This window comes from Seriola dumerili, unplaced genomic scaffold (genome assembly GCF_002260705.1).
Source record: "Seriola dumerili isolate Sdu_G_001 unplaced genomic scaffold, Sdu_1.0 BDQW01000102.1, whole genome shotgun sequence".
In the NCBI taxonomy this organism is placed as follows: Eukaryota; Metazoa; Chordata; class Actinopteri; order Carangiformes; family Carangidae; genus Seriola; species Seriola dumerili.
Genome location: NW_019174357.1, coordinates 7,148 through 32,586, shown reverse-complemented (window position 1 = coordinate 32,586; position 25,439 = coordinate 7,148). Strand labels below are relative to the sequence as shown.

At 42.4% G+C, this 25,439-nt stretch overlaps 2 protein-coding genes across 5 annotated transcripts in view; one reads left to right on the top strand and one right to left on the bottom strand.

Moving 5' to 3' along the window:
• Positions 1-17,173, top strand: part of fli1 (Fli-1 proto-oncogene, ETS transcription factor) — a 31,914-nt gene extending 14,741 nt beyond the window's left edge. For all 4 annotated transcript variants that reach the window (XM_022746300.1, XM_022746299.1, XM_022746302.1 and 1 more), the window contains 5 exons: positions 5,282-5,350; positions 12,441-12,500; positions 12,972-13,031; positions 13,606-13,653; positions 13,838-17,173. In XM_022746300.1, coding sequence (XP_022602021.1) covers positions 5,282-5,350; positions 12,441-12,500; positions 12,972-13,031; positions 13,606-13,653; positions 13,838-14,367 — 767 coding nt within the window. In that variant the 3' untranslated portion in view covers positions 14,368-17,173. The remainder of the gene's footprint in view (positions 1-5,281; positions 5,351-12,440; positions 12,501-12,971; positions 13,032-13,605; positions 13,654-13,837) is intronic.
• Positions 17,174-18,331: 1,158 nt separating this feature from the next.
• On the bottom strand, positions 18,332-24,004 carry LOC111222538 (ATP-sensitive inward rectifier potassium channel 1-like). Its single transcript, XM_022746303.1, has 2 exons — positions 23,888-24,004; positions 18,332-21,550 (listed from the first exon to the last, which is right to left on the bottom strand). The coding sequence occupies exon 2, from the start codon at positions 21,531-21,533 to the stop codon at positions 20,412-20,414; it is 1,122 nt and encodes a 373-aa protein (XP_022602024.1). The 5' UTR covers positions 21,534-21,550; positions 23,888-24,004; the 3' UTR covers positions 18,332-20,411.
• Between the last annotated feature and the right edge of the window lie 1,435 nt (positions 24,005-25,439).

Here is a 25,439-nt window from a genome sequence, read left to right as displayed (position 1 = left end):
GACCTGTTTTGGGGCAGCTCTCTGAGAAGCGAGCAGTGTGTATTATTGACACTGGGAGCCTGAGGGCAAGAGAAACCATGTTAGTAAATGAACGTCTGAGGAAGACTAAGAAGAAGGAGGAGGAGGAGAAGGAAGATGAGGAGGGCTGAGGTTTCATGCAGACCCTGCAGGGCTGATGATTTGGAAACTAAAGCCATTCTCTCTTCTCCCCCCGCAGCACAAACAAACACAATCATAGACGAGGAGTAACCCCGTCCAGAAAATAGACCTCTGGCTTTGCTCACGAGAGCTGGAGCTGGGCCGAGCTTCCAGAATACAGAAAAAGAGAGAAGGAGGGGAAAGCCTGGGCCAAGCCCTGGAAGTATTAGTGATTACAGGTCATGTGATGTCTTCCTCCAATTCCATTCACCAATCTTTACTATATTACCCCCCATCCTCCACCAAAAGATGGATGGTCCAAGGGGATACTGCAATCATTTCATACACATCTGTGTGCATCATGTGTGCATTTGGTTCTGGTTATTGAACCTCTGATTAACATTCCTCAGAGTCATTAAGCGCTGTATGTACACTCGGCACGGGGCAGGGACATACTTCCCCACCCTACAGCCATACCATAACAAAACATTCCTGCCACGTCATGCGCAGAAATATCGTTCAGACGCCCACGCTGGTGCAACTGTGGGCACAATCTGAACATCTGTCTGGCTGCCCAGCTGCTTGCAGTAACAAGGGTAGTTACCCATGCATTATTTTGGCCTCATTGTTGGTCACTTATCCAGATTTTTATAAGTGATGGCCGCCCGCACCCCAATGTGCTTTCAATTTTGGGTGCAATTTGAGAATTTGTTCAAATTAGTCTGTCAGGGAGGGACCGCGGACTGTTTGCTTTATCGCACCCATGTAGGTCGGTTTGATACCACATGTGCTGGAAACGGAGCGGAGCAAGAAACCTCAGACAACGAGAGAACTGTATCCTCCCGACACACAGAGATGCAAGAGGAGAGGGGGAGAAAGAGGTGGGAAGAAGGCAGAAATGAAAGGAGGGAGTGAGGAGACAGAGAATTGAGAGCAAATCTGCTGTAGACCTGAAGAAACATAATATTAGAAATTGATGAAAAAAAATATCCTTGACAGATAGCTTTAGCAGTAGTTACTTGAGGACAAGGGCAGGAGGGTGTGAGCAGGAGAAACAGTTATAGAACGCGAGTGTGAGATAGAAAAAAAAAAAAAAATCAGGGGGTGAGCTATTTTTTAAAAGTGTGTGGAAACGGTCCGAGGTGGTCATGATTGAGTGCCTTTGGAGGATAGCAATAGTTCTGTTTCCCAGCTGTCGCCATTGCTTGTGTGTCTGGATGGATTTACAGTGAGGGAGTCAAGACAGAGAGAGAGAGAGGGAGAGAGAGAGAGAGGGAAAGAGAGAGAGAGAGAGATAAGTCTGGGCTTCTGCACTGCTGCTGCTCGCTCCAGAGTGGGGGACATTCTCGAGCCCTCAATAGTTTATACAGACCATAAACATCTGGGCTCGAAGGCTGAGTAGGGAAAAAGGAGGTCTGGAGAGCTCTCTCTCTTTCTCTTTCCCTCGCTCTCTCACTCACTCTCTCCCCTCTTTCTCCTCTCACAACATTTTTATTGAGCTCCCCTTGCATTAGTTCTTTCAATTGGCAGATTATCACTGGTGCAGAGGGGCTCAACGGCCTGGCTCCGCGCCCTTTACTGTTAGCTGTCTGCTGTTAGCCACCATTACAGAGCAAGCAGTCTGTGGCTGCTCACTCGACTGCTGGGGTGCAGACACTCAACACTACAAGAATTTATGTACATATCACATTAGCATAAGTGGGGGAGGATAATAAGCAGTTGCTAGTCATGTAAACACTGAGATGAGCTCAGCTGTAATTGAAGCTAGCTGCTTAGAGGTGCATAATAATTGTACTTGCAAACCAATTGCCAGTTAAGAATGTGGATATTGGAGAATTGGTGCAAAACCATGACAAAAAACATATCTTACTGCAATGCCTGTGCATCGCAACTATACAGTTAAGTAAGGGGAAGATTAAGGTCATGGCAAAGTGACGTTTGGTCTACGTTTGCTCTGATAGTGTGTGTGTACAATCGGAAGAAACACTATAGCTGTGTCCCAATTCAGGGGCCATATCCTTCGGTGGACACAAAGGTGTGGCCCTTCGTAGCCATCGTAGCCGTCGTAGACTGAAATGAGATGGTCTGGCACACGGCGGGTTTTCTCTCTCTTCTCTGCATCACCAGCTGTGCCCGCCCTAGCAACCTCGACAACACGTAACTTTTTCTCACAAAAACTTGAGGTTTTAAGGCCTTGGTTTTAACAGTTGTACCATTAGCTGTTGAACTGAGCTGAAACCCAATACTTATATTTAAGCTAACATTAAGCTAGCTGTTGATGGTCAGAATATACCTCCAAAGCATAGCTGACCACTGGTTAAACCAGACTGCCTCATTTTCTATTTCTGGGTTAAGAACAGAATATGAGACGCGTGCGTGTGTAGACTGTTATGTTTAAAGGCACTTTTGACAGAGCTGGAGGCTGAGTAATTAACGCAAAGTAATGATTAATGTAACTGATTATTTTGTGCTTGAGAAATGAGTAAATTGATGTAATTACTTTTTCGATCAGTAGCATGTAATGAGTAATTAAATACATTTGAACTTGCTCAACACGGCTGACAAACAATGTGAATTAGATGTTAGAAAACACTCACATTGGTTGTTTTGGAAGGCAATGACGAATGATACTTTGTGGTTTGGAAGACCTGTTGGAAATTTCACTATGTAAGGCTGGCGTGAAGTCAGACAGCAGGGCTAGTCAGTGCAGTCTTTTATCCTATAAAGCTAAAAGGATGACTTACCGTTGGCTGGAGACCATTCAGCCCCCTTGAGGTGGCAGGATGCCCAAAACCGGGGGACTGGGACCCTCAGTTTGTTGACAAAGCTCAGACCACATGTTTGAGGCAATGGTATCACATAGCTCTACAGGATAAACAGCAGGGGCCCAATGGAGGTCCGTTACAATGCTGAGCAAGCCCTGAAGGACCTCTGTCAATATTATGGGTGTGCCAAACTGGAGGACGGGAGCATTTGAAAGAGCCGTCAGTCATAGGAATGACACAAAAGAAAATTGTTTGTGGATGTTATGTAATCTCACAGACTCTGAGCAGATGTGACAGGAGAGGGGAAGAGAGTGAGGGTCTTAGAAGCTGAACATTGGCCAGTCCTCCCACTGTGCTGTCAGATTACCGGGACATGTTTGTTTTCTGAGAGAGGAAGAGGCCGTCCAAATAAATAGGCAGCAAAGCCAAGATTCCCTCCACCAAACTGTCAGCTGTGGTCTCTCCCTCTCCCTCGCTCTCATTCTCTGTCTACCTCACTCACCCCTACGCTCTCGCTCACTCTCACTCTCTCTCGTACAGCAGCCCTGCATTTGTCTGTGGGATGGTTTGAGGTTTTCTCAGCAATGCTGCCTGTTTGCCTGTCTGGGTCAGCCCACATATGTGGCACACAGTAGGAAAAGGGTTAACAACCCCTTCCTCCCCCTTCTCTCCCTCGCCCTCATTTTTTCTGTCAGTCTGTTCATCTTTCTCTTACACTTTCCCCCTCATTCCAGAGATGGTGCTCTGGTGGCTCGCTTGCCCCTCCGCGCTTACACTCTGCGTGTGGAATTATTTTTGTACGGAGAGCTGCATTTGATTGCTGAGCAGGGACCCTGCCTCATACAATGGCTCCCCTGTTCTGAGGCCCCCAGGTTTCTAAACTAGACCCAGAGCCTTGGGGGTGCCGTGGAGTAGGTAGAATTGGGAGGGGTGGGGTGTTGGGAGGTTAGAATACATTTGTGGAGCACCCCACTCCCCCCCCCCGGCCACCCCCTAAAAAAACAGACCCCTAGTCGGCCACCATGGGCCCCTTCACCCCCCAATCCCAGCACCAGCAGCACAGTGAGTTAGGTAAAAATCCTACACCAAATCTCAAGAAAAGCACATCACAAATTGAATCTTTCTTTACAGCTTTTTGTTTGTTCTTTTTTTATGTTGCTCCATTCACAAAAGGTATCTTCCCCACTCAGCAGCTCCCCCCTTCTTAGTGCTCAATCTCAACACTACCCATGTAGTAGCTGCTCTTGTGTTTTCTCTGTGCATTTTTGGGTCTGTTTTTCCACTCGCTGATTTATGCCTGGGGGCAGCTAAAATTAAGAGAGCATTTTGGTGCCGCCCAGGGTGCCTGTGTAAGTGGAGGAATGCGGCGCAGAGTTCTGCTCCATAAGGTGAAATGAATAGGCAGACATAAGCAAAGTCTTGCCTCCCTGACTTTATTATTAAGGAGCAGGGTTTGCCCTTAAAATGCTGACAGGCTACGGGCTTTTTCCTTCGTATTAAAGACGTTTAAAGGACTGTCTGTGTGCTGGCTTTGCTTTATTTGGAACTAGATTTATGTGTCAGGAGTTATTTTCCTTCTGAGATTATTTTTTTAAGATAAAGCAGGAACACAATTCAAAAGATGAAAAGGACTCAATAGTGCTGCGTGACAGTAATTGAGCTGAACTTTTTACTGCCACCTGCTGGCTATTGTTGTAACCTATTGAGGTTTTTGTCACCCTTGCTTCAGTAAGGGTGCACTGAGGTTACTCTGAAATACACCTTCCTTCCCCTTCCTTCTACCTTCTCTGACCTACTTCAACTTTATGTACCTTCACGGTCTCTCAGGTCTGCTGATCAGCTGCTCTTAGTGGCCCCGAAAACCAGGTTGAAACTCAGAGGGGATCCGGCATTTGCATTTGCGGCTCCAAAACTCTGGAACGAGTTGCCTTTACACGTTAGGCAGGCCTCTTCACTGCCTGTTTTTAAACCTTTTCTTAAAACGCACCTCTTTTCCTCGGCCTTTGACATAGTCTGAGATGTTGCCTTTTCATTGGTTAACTGTTAACTGTCTTTTTTGTACTTTTAATGTGAGATTTTTTTGTATTTCATTGTTATTGTACAGCACTTTGGTCAACAGTGTTATTTTTAAAAAGTGCTTAATAAATAAAATTGGGATTGGATTGGATTGGATTCCTTTAAAGCTATTCGTCATATAAATTCACAGCTGTAAATATCCTGCAAGATCATAAACCAAACACTTATAGAAGCATACTGCTAATGTTGAACCTTATAAGTGCAATAATGTGTAACACTGTTAATTACTGAACGCTCATATATTCTATTCATATCTTTTTGTGCTTGTCTATGGTGTCATTCATTATCTCATTTCATTACAGGTAGCTCATCATTATCCTACAATACACCATCTCACACAGACCCATCCCCACGTCTGGTTGCCAAAGAGGGTAGGAACTCCTTTTGTTCTCTATTCTCTCTCTGTTCTGTATTTCTGGATAATCTTATGATTTGGATTGGTGTCACTGTTTTATATCAGGGGAGTGTGGTCAGAAATGAGAAGTCAGAGAAGTCTCCTCTGCCCTGTAAAAACTATAAAAAGGCTAATTCTACTCCACAGTACCCGCCAGCGTCAGACAAGCAGATACAAGCAGATACACACACACACACACACACACTTGAGAATATACAAGCCCACTCGCACAAATCCAAAACACATGCACAAGTCAGTGATTGCCATTGACAAAGCTCACGGCAGGTGCACCTTTTGTGTTGTTAAAATAATATGAGCCAAGCTGCTACAGCAGACCGTGCTATTTAGAGCCGCTACCTGAACACTGTGACAACACATCGTGGCTCAGAGGGGGCGGTCACAGAATAGAGGCATATTAACAGCAAGACAAAGGCGGTGTGCTGATGAGTCCTATCCACAGCAGCAGGGGCGAGAACAGACTGTGAATGCAGAAGCAGGAGGACGTGAGACATGTGAATGAGGTTGTTTGATGGAAAGACAAGCATCAGAGACAGGTGCTGAAGCAACAATGTGTAAGGCAAACATGTGTGAAGCTTGGCTGCTTCAGGCCAGACTGGAGTGGAAAGGAGACGATGTGTATGCAGGTTCTTTACTGTAGAGAGGATGACAAAAGGTTAAAGGGAGAGGAGGGGCTTTTGTCACTGGAATAAACTTGCCAATTCTTGTCACTCTGCACATTTGACACTTCGCAAAGTGGTTATAGCATTTTTTATGAGATTACTGTCACTGTCTAAGAAACACAACATAGGTAATGTTCGATTCAAACATGTGGCACAGTGAGTACTGAGTATGAGCCTGCGAGATATTCATCTTAATACACGGTTTTATTCTATTTTTTAACAACACAAATCAGTTTTACTAAAAAAAAATAAAATGCAATTTACTCTTATTTGGTCTTTTTCAAGGTATTGTCACTTCTGTTTTAAAAGGTGCCCAAAGTAGCAATAGGAACAATAGCAAGCAGCTCACCACAACTGGAGATCTGTCATGTGTTTGTTATTGAGAGGTTTCTTAATGGATTGAATGTAAAACTAAAAGAGGGGCTCTATGTTTGCATTCTTATGATGTGAGATTCCTGGTGATTGCGGTTCACAGGTGTCTGAGCTGACCACAAACGCCTGAATCTGTGTTTACATTGACAAAATCTATAATAAAGTAGAAATGCAGCTGTCAAATGAGATCTGTTGTAGTGTTGGTCCTGTGACTCTTGCAAAAGCAAAGCTGAGTTTCTAAGAACAATGACCATGGCAGCTCAGGATGATTGTCTCTTTCCTCTGGATACCTTCTCACTCTACAAACATTATTTTGTGCTGACACAACATGAACTAGGCGAAGGCTGCGCTGCCTAACTGTTTAAAAAAGCTACACATCCTTTACATCGGCTATACAGTGTCACCACCAGAGACGAGAGAAAGGACTGCAATAACAATGATAGCCTCGCTTACAGGATGAGGGGCCCTATCACGGCAGGAGGAGAGGAAACACTAGGTCTGATAAGAGTCCGAGAATGCCCTCTGCCTCCTTCTCTATCTGCCCCAGTGGTGAGCATTAGCAGGCTGCGTACTTGTTAACGCCCGACTTCAATACCAATAGACCAATGGGCAGGCCAGATAAGATTCTGCTCGGTCACCCCCGACCCCGGTCTTCCTGGTTCTCAGCGCCAGGTATTTGGACTGGCAGGAATAGAGCGTCACTCCCTTCAACAGCATTTCCCTTTCACAAGAGGTGACTTCTATTATAGGCTCCTGTAGCACTGACTGCGCCTCTACTTGTGTCCCGTGATCCCAGCCTGTGTATAGCTTCTAGCTGCCTGTGACTCCAACAGGGTGACTTTCCATGTATTCCAAAATAAAATGTTATCACACTGGTGCCCATCCAAATTGACATGAATCGCTTAACTTATTAATCACATTAAATACCACAAAGTGTTACTTTCATGCAAAGTTAAATGAAAAAAGAGAGGAAGAAGAGAAGAGGTAGAAAAAACATTAAAATTGGAGCTGGTAGTTTGTGACTCAACAATAAAACAAGTGTTGCTTCAGGAGAAGCCTTTATTAACATTTTCACAGATCAGTATTGCCAGATGTTCAAGTTCATATTGCCTTTTGAGAACAGTCAAATACCATACAGGCTCTTTGGGGTAGAGTAAGCACGAGCATACAGCAGGAGACAACCCTTAATCTGCTCCAGACTCTGTGGTGTAAAATGCAATGTTATGAATAAAAGAGAGCATATAAAACACGGAATGCAGCAGCTATGAAAGGGTGTGTGTGTGTGTGTGTGTGTGTGTGTGTGTGTGTGTGCAACTGGTGGTGTGTGTGTGTGTGTGTGTGTGTGTGTGTGTGTGTGTGTGTGTGTGTGGCTGCATGTTTCTAAAGTCTGTGTCTACTATTTGCCTGTGGATAGGCATGTGTGTGTGGGTGAGTTCCCGTATGTCCTAGTACAGCATGTATTACAGTATGCATTTACATTATGTTTGAGTGAGTATGTTGGGAGCTATGTGTGCATTGTACATCTGGGTGTTACATTTATACATGAGATTTCTGCTTTTTGGCCACTTTTCTAGCTTTTTTTTTTTTTTTCCTCCATGTGATGAGTCTTTGCACCTTTTTCAATTTTAAAGTCTCTCTTTTGTGTTGCAGCTTTGAAATAGTGGATTTTTATGATTCGCAGTATGGACACTCATATTCTCCGCTGCTTCTCTGTGACTGAGGGAAGATGATGATTCACCTCTGTGAAAGTATTTATTTTGCTGCCAAGTCCAAGTGGCAACACAACTTGAAGTGCGCCACAAGATGTTGTACATCTGTGACTTTCAATTACTCCCTTTTGTTTTTCGAAAGTAAAGAAATAAATGGAATAAAAACAGGGTGGGCTAACAAAGCTTGCGCATCACTTCTGCCCTTAATGTGTTTAAGTTTGCATGTGCAGCGGAGTTGTTGTCCCCTGTTAGTCTGAAGTGTTTTTGCAGTTGATGCTTCTCTCTCCTCTGGAGCACCTACTGCCTCCTCACTGTGTATAACTCCTGTACTTTGCCATTATTCTCCTCCTCCTATGGCTCCTTCTTCACACAGATGGCTTTTAAAGCACCTGTATTATGGGTATTAAAAAAAGTTTATCCTGTCTGGGTCTCTCTCCTTGGCTCAGACTCTGGGTTAAAAACAGTCCATGACTTGCCTCTATCTCACCTTGTACGCACAGTTGCTCTTTCTCTCTCTCTCCAACTCTGTCTCCCCTCTGTCTTCAACCTTCTCTCTCTCTCTGTCTCTGTCTCTCTGCCTCTCTCTCTCTCTCTCTCTCTCTCTCTCTCTCTCTCTCTCTCTCTCTCTCCCGCTCTGTCTAGCATTCGGGCCTTGTTTTGACTAACTGGTCCTGCAGTCAAAGTCTCCCAGGAGCGTGCACCACACCCCAGACCAGAGTGGAAACTGGCTCAAGTCGCAGTCAGAGCGAGGCCTGGAAAAATGAAGGCGGGAGGGAGGGGAGATGAGGGGGATGAGGCGGTTGTGTGTGTGTGTGCGTGTGTGCATGTGCATGTGTGTGTCTGCGTGCGTGCGTGCGTGCATGCGCACACATTCGGGTCTGGGTCTGTGTTTGCGTGGCTGGCTCGTGGCTCGTACCGCGTACCCCTCAACCACTTGGGCTTTTGTACGTTTTACATCTGCTGCCTCTTCCTTCTTCTGCACTTTCACTTCCACCTCGCCACTTTTCTCTAGTTCCAATTAACCCCCAAAATGGAGTTATTCTATTGGTGAAAAGCTTGACTTGTTCAGTGCATTTTGAGATTTTTTATTTTTATTTTTTGGCACTCTATTTGTCTATTCTCGCTTGCATGTTGGTAAAAGGAAAATTGTTATTTAGGTTGATGTAATCTGGTGCCAACAGCTACACCCAGGGTATCAAAAAGATGTGGATGAGCCCACATTACTGCTGGGCATCTCCTCTAGCTCATACCAGACAGGAGCTGGGTTTGCTGCCGTTGTTTTCTTTTCAAATTCCAAAGTTGTGTTTCGTCTGACTCTATTTTTTTTTGTCATTATTTTTCTCCACCCTCCCTTAAGTTTCTTCTTCTCCTCCCTTTTCGTGCTTTTTTTATGCACTTACTCACTCCGTCCTCATCTCCATCTGTCTGCTTCTCAATAATCTCTCTCTTTCCTTCACCCTCTCATCTCTCCTTCATTCGTCTCTGCTTCTTCTCCCCCACCACTACCAACTCCTCTTCTGTTTGTAACCCCCCCTCTCTGCACATAGATGGAGGTAGCCCCCGTTGTGTTTTTTTTTTTTTTTGGTGTGGTGGAGAGTGGATGGAGGGCTGGGGGTTGGGGGGGGGGGCTGGCGGTGAGGAGAGGGGAAAAAAGGGCCAGTAAAACAAAGAGAGGTTGTCTGCAGGCGAGGCAGGCAGGAAACGCAAGTCTCCCAGGACTCTCCCCCAGTCACTGCTCCTTGGCTATCCTGCCGGCCCACACCAGATTGAACCTGACAGCCCCGCTGAGCCACGGCAGCCCACTTGTTATTTGTCCTTTTTCTCCTTCTTTTTGTCTTTCTCTCCGTTACACTCGCCTTTCTTTCATCTGTTTGATCATACTCTAATGTATTCATTTTTTCATGCTTTGTTGCATAGTTCATTTCCTTCATTTCACTTTATCCATATGTTTTTTGCACCGTCACTTGCACTGTCTTACATTTCTCTCCGCTGCCCTCTTCCCAGTCACAGAGACCAGATCTCCTCCTGTTGTCTGCAGACAGGAACACACCCCTTGACTGAAATTTCAGGGGTTAAAAGTTGAAAAGTTAGAAATTAGTGAGGAGATCAAGAGGCCCCCGAGCAGCAGGAACTTTCCCCAATGGAGGATATTCCGCTCGTGAAGAGTGAAAACAAGGCAACAAAACATCCTTTGAAAGTAGCACAAGACACACGTAATTTGATTTGAAGTGTTTTTACATTTTCAGTGGTGGATTATGAAATGAGTAAAACAATAAAACACTTGTCTGGTAGGTTACCAGGAAAACTTTGTTTTCATGGTTGCAGTGAGATTAGAATCTAAAGTTCAATTGTGCTGATTCAGAGTACCTTATTATTTGTTGTTCATTTCAGGGAAAGCAGGCTGTCAGTATGGTCTGATCCACAGGAGGGCAGTGTTGTACAGTGTGTAGAAATGGCCGGGCATGCAGCGGCTGCAGATCATAAATGTGTTGTTACTGGATGTTTCTCTGGTGTGGCTGTGTGAGGTCTTGCGGGTCAAGAAGGCACACAAACTCCAAGTGTATTGTTGTCATGAAGATGGCCACCTTCATTTGTTTCAGGCACAACTGAGCTTTCTACATTTCCAAAAAACATGTATTGTTTGACAAGTGTCTCGCATATGAAATCAATGGACCTGTCCATGTAAACATGACGAAGATCTATAAAGTTTTTAGACAAATATGTGGAATTATATTACAGTGCAGTGATAGACAGCTCATTAGCATGTGAATTATTTAAATGCACCGGATGAAACACAAAAGAGAATAACTTGAAAACTAATAAATATTCATGTCTGGGAAAACAAACACCTACACACACAAATACACACAAAGAAGAGTGCATCTAGAGTCTGGCATCAGCGCACTCACTCCCGTCTGAAATGTCAAAACATATCATTCTAATGATCACACCTTTTCTGTTTGATAATTAATCATGCATGTGGTGTAAAAACACTTTGCTGCATTATCTATGTTTGGGTACTGATGAAGATCTGACCCTCTTTATCATGCCATGCCATATTCATGCACAATTTACACTGGCTAGTTAAGTCAGAAAAGAATTGGCAGTGTAAGATCAGCTCTTGCTCATTCTGCTTCTCTGTTAAGAGAAGAAGACACTGCCAACTTTGATTGTCAGTAAGCCTGCTTCTCAAAAAACTCAGCCTACGCTGATGGGAAATGGGATTGCCTCTTGACCTTCTAACAGCTTGCCGATCCCAGAAACAACCTCTGTCATCACCGTAACACTGTCTCTATCTGTTGCCCTCTGGGAGAAGCACTGCTGACAAAAGGATGTACAGATTGCGATAAGAGCGTGAGTAGCGTGTTGCACACAACACATATCTGGCCACAGTATGCATCATGTTTTCCCCGCACGCTGGCAACTGTTTGAACTGTTCTAGCACACAATGATACTAACCATCAAGGGTGGCTGGCCAGGTGCACTGTGACTACACTGGGGTGTTTTTTGAGACACTGCCAAGGGGAACGTTACACCCTCTGTTTTCTATCTGCTTGTGTCAGAGGGATTGATTGGTACTGGAAGCCGTCCACCTTCACACTCACTCAGCTTCGCAGGTTTGAAGCGCAGACGCACCGCACGGAGAACTCGTGCAAACTGCGCCAGTTTGGCTGCTTGTCAAGGTTTCAGAAAAATTAGATTGTGTGGGGAGATAGGATGAGGGTGAATATCAGGTGCATTTATTGTCTGTGTGTGTGTGTGTGTGTGTGTGTGTGTGTGTGTGTGTGTGTGTGTCTCTCTGTTGTACGTTAATTTGCATCAGACCCTTTATTTGTGGTCAGAGTGTTGCAACCTGCTCAACCAACTGTACTGTCTGTCAAAGATTGTGCCATCTACATTTTAACCACCGCAGCGTTCCAAACAAAACCACATTAGCATGTCCAGATATCCTGTGAAGAGCATCTTGAACCATGTTTTGATAGATTTATTGATGCTATTTGGCGCTGTTCTCCCCTGCTTTTATTCTGTGACAGTTGCATTCCTGAGAGTGGCTAGCACACAGTGAGATGAGACACTTATCAGTAGTCACGTACACACACACACACACACACACACAGGCAAATTTTGAGATTGCAAAATGACTAAATACATAGGAATTTGGTCAGACAGCTGCATATTTCTATAGCACTGAAGTACATCCACTGATCTTTTATGAGTTGTGCACATTTCTCACCCTCTTTGGAGAGAAATTGGGAAACATTTTTAAAATATACTCAAACTCCTCCATTTCTTCTGTCTTCCTCAGACCCTTCATATGATGCTGTACGGCGGACAGGATGGTCAAACAACATGCACAGCGGCAAAGGTGAGGACACAGAAATCATTAAAGACCTTAATGTATTATGTTTGACTGCATAATACTGGTAGAGTAAGTATAATTGGCTGAGAGGGCATGACTCTACATTTCACCTGAGGTGCTTATTGAGTCATTTGGTAGATTGTGCAGGTTACAACATCCAGATTATCTACAAATACTGTTTAACCTAAGTCATCATCACACTAGTGGCGTTCCAACATCCACAGAGGGAGTCTAGACATGTGGGACAGACCCCTGACCGATTACAGCCTCTGTTGTCAGAACATGAACAAACAGTCAAAAGAAGTCAGTCCAGCCACCAGTTACTGCCTTATTTACTTTGGACCTCTGCTGACTTGCCTTCAAGATGTGTGGGTCGGTTATCTGCAGCCACCCCACCGATGTTTTCTCTGAACCTTTTCATCTCTCTCTCTCTCTCTCCTTCCCTAATTGTCTCTCTCTGTCTCTCTCCCTCTGCAGGCTCACCAGTGGTTACTCAAAATGTGACCAAGTCCACTGAGCAGCCCAGAGCTCAGCCAGGTAACAGCGTACCTTTGTCTATAATCAATTTAATTGTCGTGAATTTGTTAATATGACCATCAGATTCCCTTTCTTCATTTCTTTTCTTGACATGATTAAATCCTCACAGCCTCAGAAATGTGGAAAACTATTATTTACAAGTGATTCACCAGCAATTTAATAAGTCTACCACCGAGCGTGTTACTACCACTACTATTGGTATTTTTTCCCTTATCTCTCAACCACACATCTATTAGCATGTGTAATTGGTTTTCCTAGTCAGCTCATTAGTTAGAGGGTGTGCAGTGCATGATAATGCACACACACTAATACTAAGACTTGACCACATAACACTCTCATTTTGTACGTGTTTTGCATATTTAGCTAGGTTTACTCAACCTGAACTATGATGTTACGAGCTAAAGTAAAGAAGAGGAATTTTTAAGCTGTTATAAAATTGTCAGCATCAGCTGTTGCTTGGCAACATGTTTATTTTGTCTTCAGTCTTCCATACTAATTAGTACAGGCCACATGCTATTATATCATATGAGTAATCAGTGTGTGTAGACCAACACAGCTCTGCTTTTGTCCACAGATCCTTACCAGATTCTTGGTCCCACCAGTAGTCGCCTAGCCAACCCAGGTAACATTATGAGCACACCCTGGTCTTAACAACGCGACTGCTGTGAATGGGCAGATGTTACTTACATCACTGGACAGATAATGAGACATCAAGCTGTGGACAATGAATAATGTATTTGGTTGCGTTCTTTGTTGGATGAGGCTGAATCTCTCTCTGACCAGTGTTTTTGTGTGTCCACCATCAGGTTCAGGTCAGATCCAGCTGTGGCAGTTCCTCTTGGAGCTCCTGTCTGACAGCGCCAATGCCGGCTGCATCACTTGGGAGGGCACCAATGGCGAGTTCAAGATGACGGACCCCGATGAGGTGGCGCGGCGCTGGGGCGAGCGTAAGAGCAAGCCCAACATGAACTATGACAAGCTGAGCCGTGCGCTGCGCTACTACTACGACAAAAATATCATGACCAAGGTGCACGGCAAGCGTTATGCCTACAAGTTCGACTTCCATGGCATTGCTCAGGCACTGCAGCCGCACCCCACCGAGTCCTCCATGTATAAGTACCCCTCGGACCTAGCCTATGTGCCTTCCTACCACGCCCACCAGCAGAAGGTCAACTTTGTATCCCCACACCCTCCATCCATGCCCGTCACCTCCTCCAACTTCTTTGGACCCACTGCTCCATACTGGAGCTCGCCCACTGCAGGCATCTACCCCAACCCAAATGTTCCCCGCCACCCTAACACCCATGTGCCTTCCCACCTTGGCAGTTACTATTAAAACACCCCTTCCTGTCCATCCACCACCCTCTAAAACTTCCCCTCTCTCAACATCAAAGTCCACAATTGCTGACCTGCACTCCCAGTGACGCCAAACCGATGAAGACTGAATTGATGGAGGCATTTGTCCTCTGAAGAAATTTTGCTCCTAAATGAAGGATGATTAAATTGAAGGACTTTTTTTTTTATATATGTAAGAATTTATAAACAACTGGATGCTATGCTCCAAAATGGAATACTACTTACCTTTTCAAGACTAGCAACTGTTTGTTTATGTTTTTTGGACGTGCGTCTGAGTTTCCTGTGCCTTTTTATTTCCCTTCCTCCTGAAAGCTGCACCCACAGGTGCCCTTTCCAAAACCTTCCCAAATCAAAGCCTGAGGACAGGAGAAACAACCCGAGTCTGTCTGCCTCCTCACCCTGCTATCTTACCAGACATGGGCCTATTATTCATGGGTCTCAATCTACATCCTCCTCAGTACATTATGTACATTACGCTTTAAAGCATCTGCCTTTTCTGCTTGTCAACAGCCTTGTCCGGGGTTTCTTATTCTCGTCCGCTCGTCTGTCCATCTGCATCTTTTTATGTGTGTGTGGAGAGTCTTCTGGAATTCGCTGGATAAGGAAGAGCTCTCAAAGGGACGGACTTTTCTCAGCACTGAATGAAAATTTGGCAACTGGAATATGCCATTCACAATTTAATTTATCCTCCAAACTGGAAGGCTAGAGAAGAGTTAAATGCCGCAGAAGGAAGCGCTGTATGTTTTGCTGACCTGGGTCAACTCAGTTTCTTAAAATGCTTTCTGTGTGTTTTGTTGTGGAGTTCACGACGGGCGATGTGTACAGTTGAGTCGTTTGTGCTGGGTAAGCCGAGTCAAGATGTAATTGAAGTCATTTGCAACAATAATTCAACCCAGGTCAGATGTTTTCAGGGGGCCACACACTAGGCTACTACAGTAAATGTTTGCCATGTTGTTGCCTTTCAGCCATTCCATTTCCAGATGTTTTGTTGCTGGACTGTGTCAGTATTAATGTGAATGTCTTCTGGTTTGTGAAACACGTAAAAAGGGATACCCCTGCAGCAAAATCAAAATTTGTCAGATGTTTTCATTTTGTTAAAACTTTTTAATGGAGAAAATAAATTCCTTCAAACATAAGACCATGGTTGCTGCACCTGTCTAAATCTAAAACATATAGATATTATCTACATAACAAAGCTGAAGGCTTAATGTTGATAAGTGGATGTTATTGTTTTTTTGTTTTTTTTTTATACCTTACAGTGCATCTACTTTTACTATGTGGTGGTTTACTATGTGCCATAATGAGACCCAAAACCCTAACCATCAAAGTATTAGTGCCATGCCTTAACTGCTGTTTTATACCATATATTTCTATTCATTAAAGATGAAACAGCATTACAGCTTACAAATGTATTGTGAAGTACATTAATAATTTCCACGTCTGACCAGAAATCTGACAATTTTTGATTTTGAAGTGCACTCTGACAATAACGGCTGCCACGGTGTCTCCTTCCTCTATGTAGGCCAGTCAGGACCGTATAGGTCAGCACAGAGAAGTGGCTTAGCAGTAAGTCATGTTAGTGGACAGTCAAGTTGCATTTTTTTTACAAGGGCTGGATCCTAGTTTGAGAGCAGCATGTGTGTTTGAATGTTAGTTTCTCACTGATCTAGAGCCCAGCAAAATGCACATGAATCTCAAGTCAGGATTTCATCATCATCATGTAATAGTATCATATCAAAACATATCCATCTTCAGGTGTTCAAAGCTGTTTATAGCAAAAGTATTCCTTAAGAGTAACTGAGAATGGACACTTGAAAATAAATTACTTGGGACTAAGTAGTTTATCAGAGAACAAAACCAATAAAGTATGACGAGATGAAACAAAGAAATCCTCAGATTCGCAAACGCTGTGCGTTTGTCAGACCTATTTTTTATTATTTTATAAGCATCAGTCAACTAGGCATTAAAGCAACTTACTGTATAAATTATGCAGAGTTATTTTCATATGTGACACAGTATAAAAAAGTCAAGAGAATTAATACGAGTTGACCTCGGTCAAAAATGCAAACCTTTTGAGTCCATTTCTGCTAAGTAGTGTGTTCAGCATTTAAGCGTTTTTATATCTGTACATTTGGGCAATGCATTTTAACATTTTTGTTGTCTTGTTGTTGTTATTGTTTCTGAAATTCGGTTGTAACATCTTAAATGCCTTTAAATGCACAAGATATTTTCTTGTATTCCCAAAACCATAAATGCCTGCTTGAATCATAATCCAATAGCCAGGGATTCCTCTCCTCTATTATGCAACATGTGGTTAAGATGGTTTGTTTCCATTTTGAATCACTTTTTTTATGCCAGACTGCCCTCAGATTGGTAGCTTTTCCTGTGCATTAAAGAATTTCAGGTATTTTATGCAAAAACAGTATTAATATCCACAACCCGCTTCTCATGAAGATCTATAGCTTTAAAAGAACAATAAAAAAGGGAACATGTAATTTGTAGCATAAAGAAATTATTGTAATGTACCCTTCCATGTTTCACAAGCATTGACAATGAAAAGGGATCTGTGCTACTTCGTATATGCAATGTATTTTGGATATCAAATATATATATATATATAGATATGTGTGTGCGTGTGTGTGTATGTGTGTGTGCGTATGTGTGTATAATTTTACAATTAACCAGTGTATTATTATTATTATTGTAATTCCTGAAATGTATGAATACCTTTTGGAAAAGGGCTTTTGTATAGGAAAATGTGACAAAATAAATGTTTTTACCTCTCATGCCATCTTCCATTGCCTGGCTATGGCTTCAGCAGAGTGTCGTAGAAACAAAGTCGCAGCACATTTTCAGAAACCAGATCTACAAAAGTACAATACAACAACCTTGATAGTGACTAGCACATTTAGGACAATACTTGTCTCAGGTGTGTTGAAAATTCTTTTGCCTCAAATTCATGACATTTCTTGCAACTCGTCAGACATTTGCAAAGCATATTTGTTTCTTTAAGTAATAATGTGTTGCATTTGATTATTCCATATAGTATGATGATAACACTTGTATTCTTGTATTTACAAATGCAGAGGGTAAGAGGGGGTTAGAAACCTGCTTTTCTGCTTTTCTGCCTCCTTATCTCAAGCCCGCTTTGTTAGTATCTGCAACAAGAAACAAAACAAAGCATGTATTCATTCTAACAAAACAATCTGGAATTTAATGACCACTTTTCAGTGTATACTTTGGCATCTTTAGCTTGTTCATCCTTGAAAGATTTGATATCCGATTACAATATAATCAAATTTGTGCACAAACTAACAATGACAAGGGACTATGAAAATTTTGACTTGACTTGACTTTTACTTTTTCAAGTTTTCATTCACTGGTCTTTTAGATGCACTTAATGCAGTATAATACAACAGCCATGCAAGAAATCCTGCTTCCATGAAGGTTATAATGCTTAGTGTGTGTTTGAAATTGTTTTCAAGAGGCCTGGATTCAATATGATGGTCATTTTAGAGGCTGTAGTTGGTGGTGCTGTTGAATGTATGGTGTCATACTGGTGTTATACGTGATGTGGATGTTTCTAATCTGTACTCAACATATGTTAATGAAGGTAGAATAAACATTACACTGTGTTAGTTTTAGCTGGCTGTTCCTGATAAAGTAGCAATAGAGAGTATAACTTAAGCATTTATCATTTCCAGTGGAAGGAAGGGTGAGGAAACTGCACCATTTTTTACAGGCTTTCTTTTCTTGATGCCAGCTTTTTGTCATGTTGATCAGAAGTTCCATTTTGTCATTGCTAAAATAATGATTAACTGTGTTTATACCCTTTCCAGTTCTATCAGGTTTTTAATCAACAGATTATTCAAGGCCACAAGCTGTGAGCAAGGGAATTGTACATTTCTTTATTTGTAGAAAGTGACACAATAAAGACCCAGATGTGGAGGCGCTGTCTAGAAAAAAAAAAAAAAAAAGATTTTTAGTTTTACCTTAACCATTACAGACCTGCTCTTTCTTATCTTGTGAGATCATCAATAGATCAACCATCATTTGACCAATCAAATTAGTTTACCAGTTACCACTTGATGATATCCCTTCAGACAACTGGCACCACTTGGATAAGTTCAGGGAATGATTGTGTCATTTCTAAATAGTAAAGGTGTCAATACTGACGATAGACTGGCACAGATCCTGAAACCCATGCCATGTATACACCCATCTACCACCGCGACCTCCAATTCCTTCTGTTCTGATGTAAATGTCAAATCCCGACTGAATGTCATTCAATGTTAACTACACATGCACGCAGATGGGCTACATATAAGCATGAGGTGTAAAATCACTTTACAGGTAGGTCTACTCAGTATTTGCCTTCATACAAACATGCTAATAAGTTAATTGTCGGTTGCATCATTTAATTCTCTTTTTGAACACAGCTTGAAATGACAGGTGTTGGTAATTGAACAACCAGTGTGTATACATGGCGTCTGTGTCAGATGACAGCTACAGCCTTGCAAAGTGCCCTTTTATTTTGCATATAGAAGCATGAAAACACAAATAGAAGGCACAGTGAATAGCCATCAAGACAGAGGTGGGCTTGTTTCTTTATAATTAAAATATGCCTGTGAAGCATTTATCATCTTTATGCTACTTAGTAATTTCACATATTTGTCAATATTCATAATCTTTTACCCTGGCTTTGCCTATTGCTGTGTGGTTAGCTACAGCAACATCCCCGGGTGCAGACACACACAGAGGACTCTCAGCATATGCAGTTCATTAGAGAGGGCGTAGTGGGAGGTCCGCCTTAACAAAACCTGTCAAAGCTCCATGCTAGCATACAGTATGTGCTGTTATTTCTCTAAATGGAGAGTTCTGGTTTCATGTTCAGAATCTGCAGGCAAAATAGTGGGCAATAAGCAACAGCTCTCATCTTCCAAACACTACCACTCTGTTGTGTTTAGGCCCCTGTTTGCTGTCACAACTTCGCTTTGTTTATAGATGATAAGCCGTGATAAGGGTTGGCACCTGTCATTATGTTGCCCTGACCTTTTTGAGAACAGTCCTCCTATGAAGTTCCAGCTTCGTTAGACACCAAATAACAATAATAATAATAATGCAGTGCAGACATTTTTTTAAATGCAAAAATAGCCTTTATTTCAGTGTATTTTTCCCCTGAGACTTTACAAACAGATTTGATTTTCATGCTATAGTCAGCACTGAATGCAACCATATTTTAAGTGTTTCCTTACTGCTTTGTTCTTTCACAATGTCTTCACTCAAAAAGAAAACCACAATTACGTCACCCACTGTTTAAAAAGACTGGCCCCTGAGCCCAATCCTTTGCTATAGTGCCTCTGTGTCTGAATAGTTAAAACACTGTAATGACTCAAGTCTGAGTGTCTCTTTGTGTACGACAGCCTACAGTAGCATGAATTATTGAACCACTTTGTCTTTTTATCATCCATGACAATAGTATGCCCCCCAATCACTGGTCCTTCAAGTAATTGCAAGATTTATGTACAGGACAATTTTTTATTTATTTATTTTTTATTTTTGCCTCTCCATACTCAGTAAACCTGATGTGCAAGGCTGAAGGTATATTCAAACAGATTTTTGGGGGGGTTTTTTGCCTGTTTTTGAATTGTAGCTTCACCATCTTGCATGACCTGGCCTCCCTTTTGAAAACAGGTTTTTGGTCAGTCAATCAAGTAGACAGTGGCAGGTGTGGTTTTACATACAAATACTTCACAATAATTGTCCTAGCCAACAGACTGCTTTCTTATCTCTGTTAAACACAAAAGAATAACAAATAAGTAGGTTTGCTTTACTTCATATTTAAATGCTGCACAATGCACTGTCTGCCATTAGGTCACCCCACCTGCCTGAAGGGGAAACCCTGTTTGTCCTTTGGAGTCTTTGGGAGTTTGTCTTTGAGACATACATGCCTCAACCAGCCTCAGTTTCTAAAGTTTGTTGCTAGTCATTGTCTCCACATGTCTCCACATGTCTCCACACGTCTCACATCTTGGTGACATTCGGGGATTCATTGATATCAATCACCTCAAAGCCCTGGTTGTCATTTCCATCTTTGGAGTGGTGATGATGACCCTTGATGTTGTGGAAACAGTAGGCGCAATGTGCTGTAGCTACGGGCACCACCTTGGAGAAGTTGGAGAAATCTACTCTGTACTTGCCCTCCTTGCTTCTGGAGATGATGGGCAAGAAGTTGTAGCCCCACATGATTTCCTGAGGAATAAACGAGGTCCGCACTTGGCAGGAGGAGCTGGTGGACTCTGCTGTGCCATCCAGGAAGACGACCAGCTCAAACTCTTGCTTGTGGAGTGTGTCCACTGCCATCTCGAAAAAGGGGCTGCTCTTGTCGATGATGTGGTAGAGTGTGAGAGGACATATGAAGAAGAGGTTGTCCTTCCCAGCGTCCACCATGAAGTCAATGTTCACCTGGTCCATGATGATCGTCTCCCCGTCTGGAGTGTTTGTCGTTCTTAGCAGCTTGCCGTAGATCTGGCTTCCTATCATCAGGGTCTTTCGCAGGTTGGCCACTCTGATTGACAGGGAGAGCGAACCGTTTTTGGGGCTGATTACAGCCATGTCACTAAATGTGATGGTCTTTGCCCTCTTTTTGGGCAAAGAGATTTTGGACAGGATGATTCCACACATGAAACAGTTGATAATTGCTCCAAGGAGGGACTGAATGATGATGAGGGCCACAGCACCTGGGCAGAAAGGGGTGAGTGCTCGCCCACCATACCCAATAGTTGTCTGGGTTTCAAGGGAGTAGAGGAACGCCGTGGTGAGTCCTACAACATTATCGATACATGGAGTGTGGTCTACTGGTGGGTTTTGCCATGTCAGGTCTCCATTACTGCGTGCAATCCAGTACCATAGCAGGCCAAAAATGAACCAGCTGAGGGTGAACGAGGCGATGAAGAAGAAGAGAACAAAGCGCCACCGGATCTCCACAAAAGTCGTCCAGAAATCAGCCAGGAAGGCAAAGTGGTTGCTGTACTTGACGTTTCCATATTCAATGTTGCAGCGACCATCTTTGGTCACTAGTCTGGTCCTGCGGCTTCTTCGCTCTGCAAGACTGTCCTGGATACGTTTGTTCAAGGATCCAATCATTTCCACGAGCCCACGACCTACAAGACAATAAAATAGGAAAAAATATAGAGGCGGTGAGAAAGATATACAATGAAATTAATGCAAACTTCACACTAAGCAATAATAATCTGTTTGTGACTGTATCTGTAGCTGACTTGGGGACCCACTGCGCTATAGCGACCCTGATTAAGACAAAAAAAAAATTCTTTATGAATATGTGTAATAGAAGAAAATCAGAGCTAAAAAATGCAAATAACAAATATAGTTGATGGGGCCCCGGCTTTGCGTCGCAGTCTCTATCATTTAACCAGTCAGGCAGTGACAGGCCCTCTCAGACTGTCAGTCTTCCTTAAATGCTGTAATTCACTACAATCAAACAGCAAAATGTCACAATGATGCTGCCTGTCCAGTTCTGAAAGGGAGATTTTAAAAAAAGGAGAGGGCAAGCACATATCGCGCCAAGAACAAATATGATATATTTTATATGCAGCAATATTTAGCACCTATAGAAAGCAAAGAATGGCTCTGAAACTGACATGAAAGCTATTACATTACTGCATTTTTATGGTTTTATATATAGTGAGCACCAGTCTTACTTCTGTACACAGCAAGTATCTTCCTTGTTTTCCTTCTGGAAGTTCTTTACTCCTCTTCCCATGGTGACTGAGTCTCACTCTACTTATGTACAGTCACATATGTTCCAAGCTGCTCTGTCCCACTGCAGTTTTAATCCTCACTGAAATGCCATAATCCTGAGTGGATGCAGCACTGCTGTAAAGACCTGAAGTTGTAATGAGACACAAAAGTTTCCACTGAAGCAGAACACGTAAGTGCTGCAAATAAACCAAATGATTTGGGAATTTCAGTCCCGTGCAAGTGTCTCAAAACAAGCATCATCTTTGTTTGCAGGGTTTCAGCGCAGCAAAAATAAACGTGGCATTAAAATAATTTGGGCAACCCCTGCCAGAGGGCCAGCTGCTCGCAGACATAACAATCTTTGACTTTATTCAAGCTCCGACTTCTCGTAAGTCTGGTGCTTGATGGATGGTTAACTGGCAGTATTGGCTGCACAGAGGTTTCCAAATAAGTATGGCCTCTGTTCCTGCCAAGTCATGCAAACTACCCATTTGGATCATGGCGTGCTTGTTAGTGAGTGTGAAATAGTACAAAACGATCAGTGCAGCGAGTTTATGTTTTTGTTTTCCGCCCTCAAAGCTCACATCCAAAAGAAATCTGATAATCCCACTCTGCAGCTCGCCTGCAAACTTTAATCCTTTTGGAAGTGAACCTAGTCCATCCACACCTAATCATTACATCAGCATGTTTTCATACTGTAACAAGATATGTGCTGAAATAATTTCAGGTATGTAGGTCTTTTAATTGTACGTCTCACTGCAACTTGCTCTAAATTATTGTTTTTGCATTAGAAAACAAGCAGTTGGAGTACAAGTGGAAATGACCACTGTGACGAACTCCTGAAGAGCACCCACACAGCTTTAGTGCGTTCACTATCATGGCTCAGAGTCAAAGCATTTGAACATTAAGGTTGACCAGAGTTAAAACAGTTTAATTGTAATAAATCAATTAAAGGCTAACAATCGCTGTATATTATGCTAGAATGATAGACTTTTTTTCTTTGTATTTTTCCTTTGGTTTCCAATGTAATTACACAGGCCCTTTGAATGTATACAATAAAGGTGTTTTGGGTTTAAAGCTTTGAGCCTGTTCTATCCTTACTGGTACCAGATTTACATTTGTGAATTAAGTGAACTAAATTTTAACTACATTTTTGACAAATAACTTTTTTTTTCTTTTCTTTTTTAATCAATTATAGTGGAAACAACTAAAATGTGGGCTAGTATATAGTTAAGGAACAGTGTTGCTTCTGTTGCAATAATTGCCGTTACTGTTCATATTACTGTTATTAAAACTTCTTTCCTCAGTCATTATAATGCTGCAAATATATGGTGCTTATTCTATATGAGAATCAATGGAAACTTTCACTATTTGCATTATTAAAGTGCTGTGACTGTTACATGATTCCAGCCAGAGCAGGGATTTAGCAGTACTTTTGATTTAAAAGGGAGATTACTGGAATAAGTCTCTAATGAGCGCCTTTTTTGTGGCAAATACTTTCTCTTGTTAATGAGGTGTAAGCCAGCTTTATGAGAGGAAATTGAACCAATCCGTTTATTAGCAGCCCCATTCCATTTTTTATTTTTATTCTTTATTTTTTGTAAACAGTCACAGTAACAATCCTATTTCCATTGAATCAACTGTATCTCAAGCACTCACACTGAGAGACAGTTCTCACCACATTCCTTGCAAAAATATACAGATAAAAGTGAAGTGAACACCCTTCAATCCAAACTCACCTTTGTGATAAGAAGTCAAAGTTGTTTGATGCACATGCAAAAGGTTGATGAATGGCAATCTCCAGCTGAGCCGTCTCTCCTGTGCCTTTCTTGTTCACAACTGATTGAGAGAGTTTAGGTGTGTCCTCCTGTTATGCTTGTTCACCAATACCTGTGTGCATTTATACTGTCCTGTCCCACTGTGCTGGAATCAGCCAGGTGATGTTTACGCCCACAGAGACATCAAGTACCCCTCCGCCTTCCAACACACGCGCACACACACACATGCACACCTTTCCCTCGGCTCTAACATCTTGTGTTTACTTCTTAGGTACCTGGCTGGCACCGAGGGCCACGTTGACCTCTATCACTCCCACTCCACCACAGACTGGGTGCTGCTGTGGATTTGTAGTCAGTTGTTTCAAGTTTGTAATTTTTGAATTGAAGCCTTTTCAACTTTCAGTAATTTTGGAACAGTTAGTTAAGTGAATGTTGACAACACTAATGCAAAACCTGTGTGTACTGTATCGGCATATGGTTCGGGTTCTCTGCGTTTCAATGACAAACAGTTTGTGAGGCATTATTTACTGTGGACACACACTTACACACACAATGTATTGCTACTGTTTTGAGGAATTCCTTTTTTTTTCCAGTTGATGCCAGAATTTGGAAAGTGAACGTCTGAAGATGTGAGCAGCTAGGATGATTAGAATCATCTAGAAGGTGCTTTTTTTACCTGATGTTAATATGTTATAATAATAATGTTGTCTCTAGAGTATGTGTTCATGATAGGTAATAGAATTTCACTCATATATTCCTCAACTTTTCTAAAAAGTGTCACGATAAAAAATATGTTGAACACATCCCAGGCATAGTGTTGTCACTGTAGAGCAAACATCAGCACTTCACAGCTCAGCACAGTGCAGTTGTCTTGCTCTGAGCAACAACCATTGTCCCCTCTTCAAAACAACTAAAGAGCTGTGTTGTGATGAAATATGGGGACCAAAAGGACATAAATAGATGATGGAGTGAGACAACAGAGGTTGCTGAGATTAGGAAAGGAGTAGCTAGGATCCAAATAGAAAAGCTCTCCAGGGTCGGCCACGAACCGAATCACTTCATGAGCCAAAGTTGTTCAGAGAAGGTTCAGGAGAAAAGTTGTGAATTGCAATGGGAGTTATCTTTCAAATCTATTGTTCCCAGCAAAAGTGATACAAAAGGCTGCAGTATTACCTTGCAAGCTGCAGAATGTGTACTCTATTGACAGACACAATGCATTACTGTTGACACACAACAAGATTAGTTTCTAAATCCCTGCTATTGTAAAAAAGATGACAAGCCTTTAGCATTTAAGGGTCTTTTTATTCAGGGGGTGATTTCACCGTTTGTTTAATCGGCTCCCTCATTTTCATCCCTTTCATATGAGACAAAGGCTCGCAAGTAGCCACCAGAGGACATACCTGCACTGACTGTTGGGCTGGTTTAACAACTTAAGATTGGTGGAGGCAACATTTGATTGATGATGCAATCTGAGAAAGTTACTGCCACTGAATGATAATGACAACAAACAACA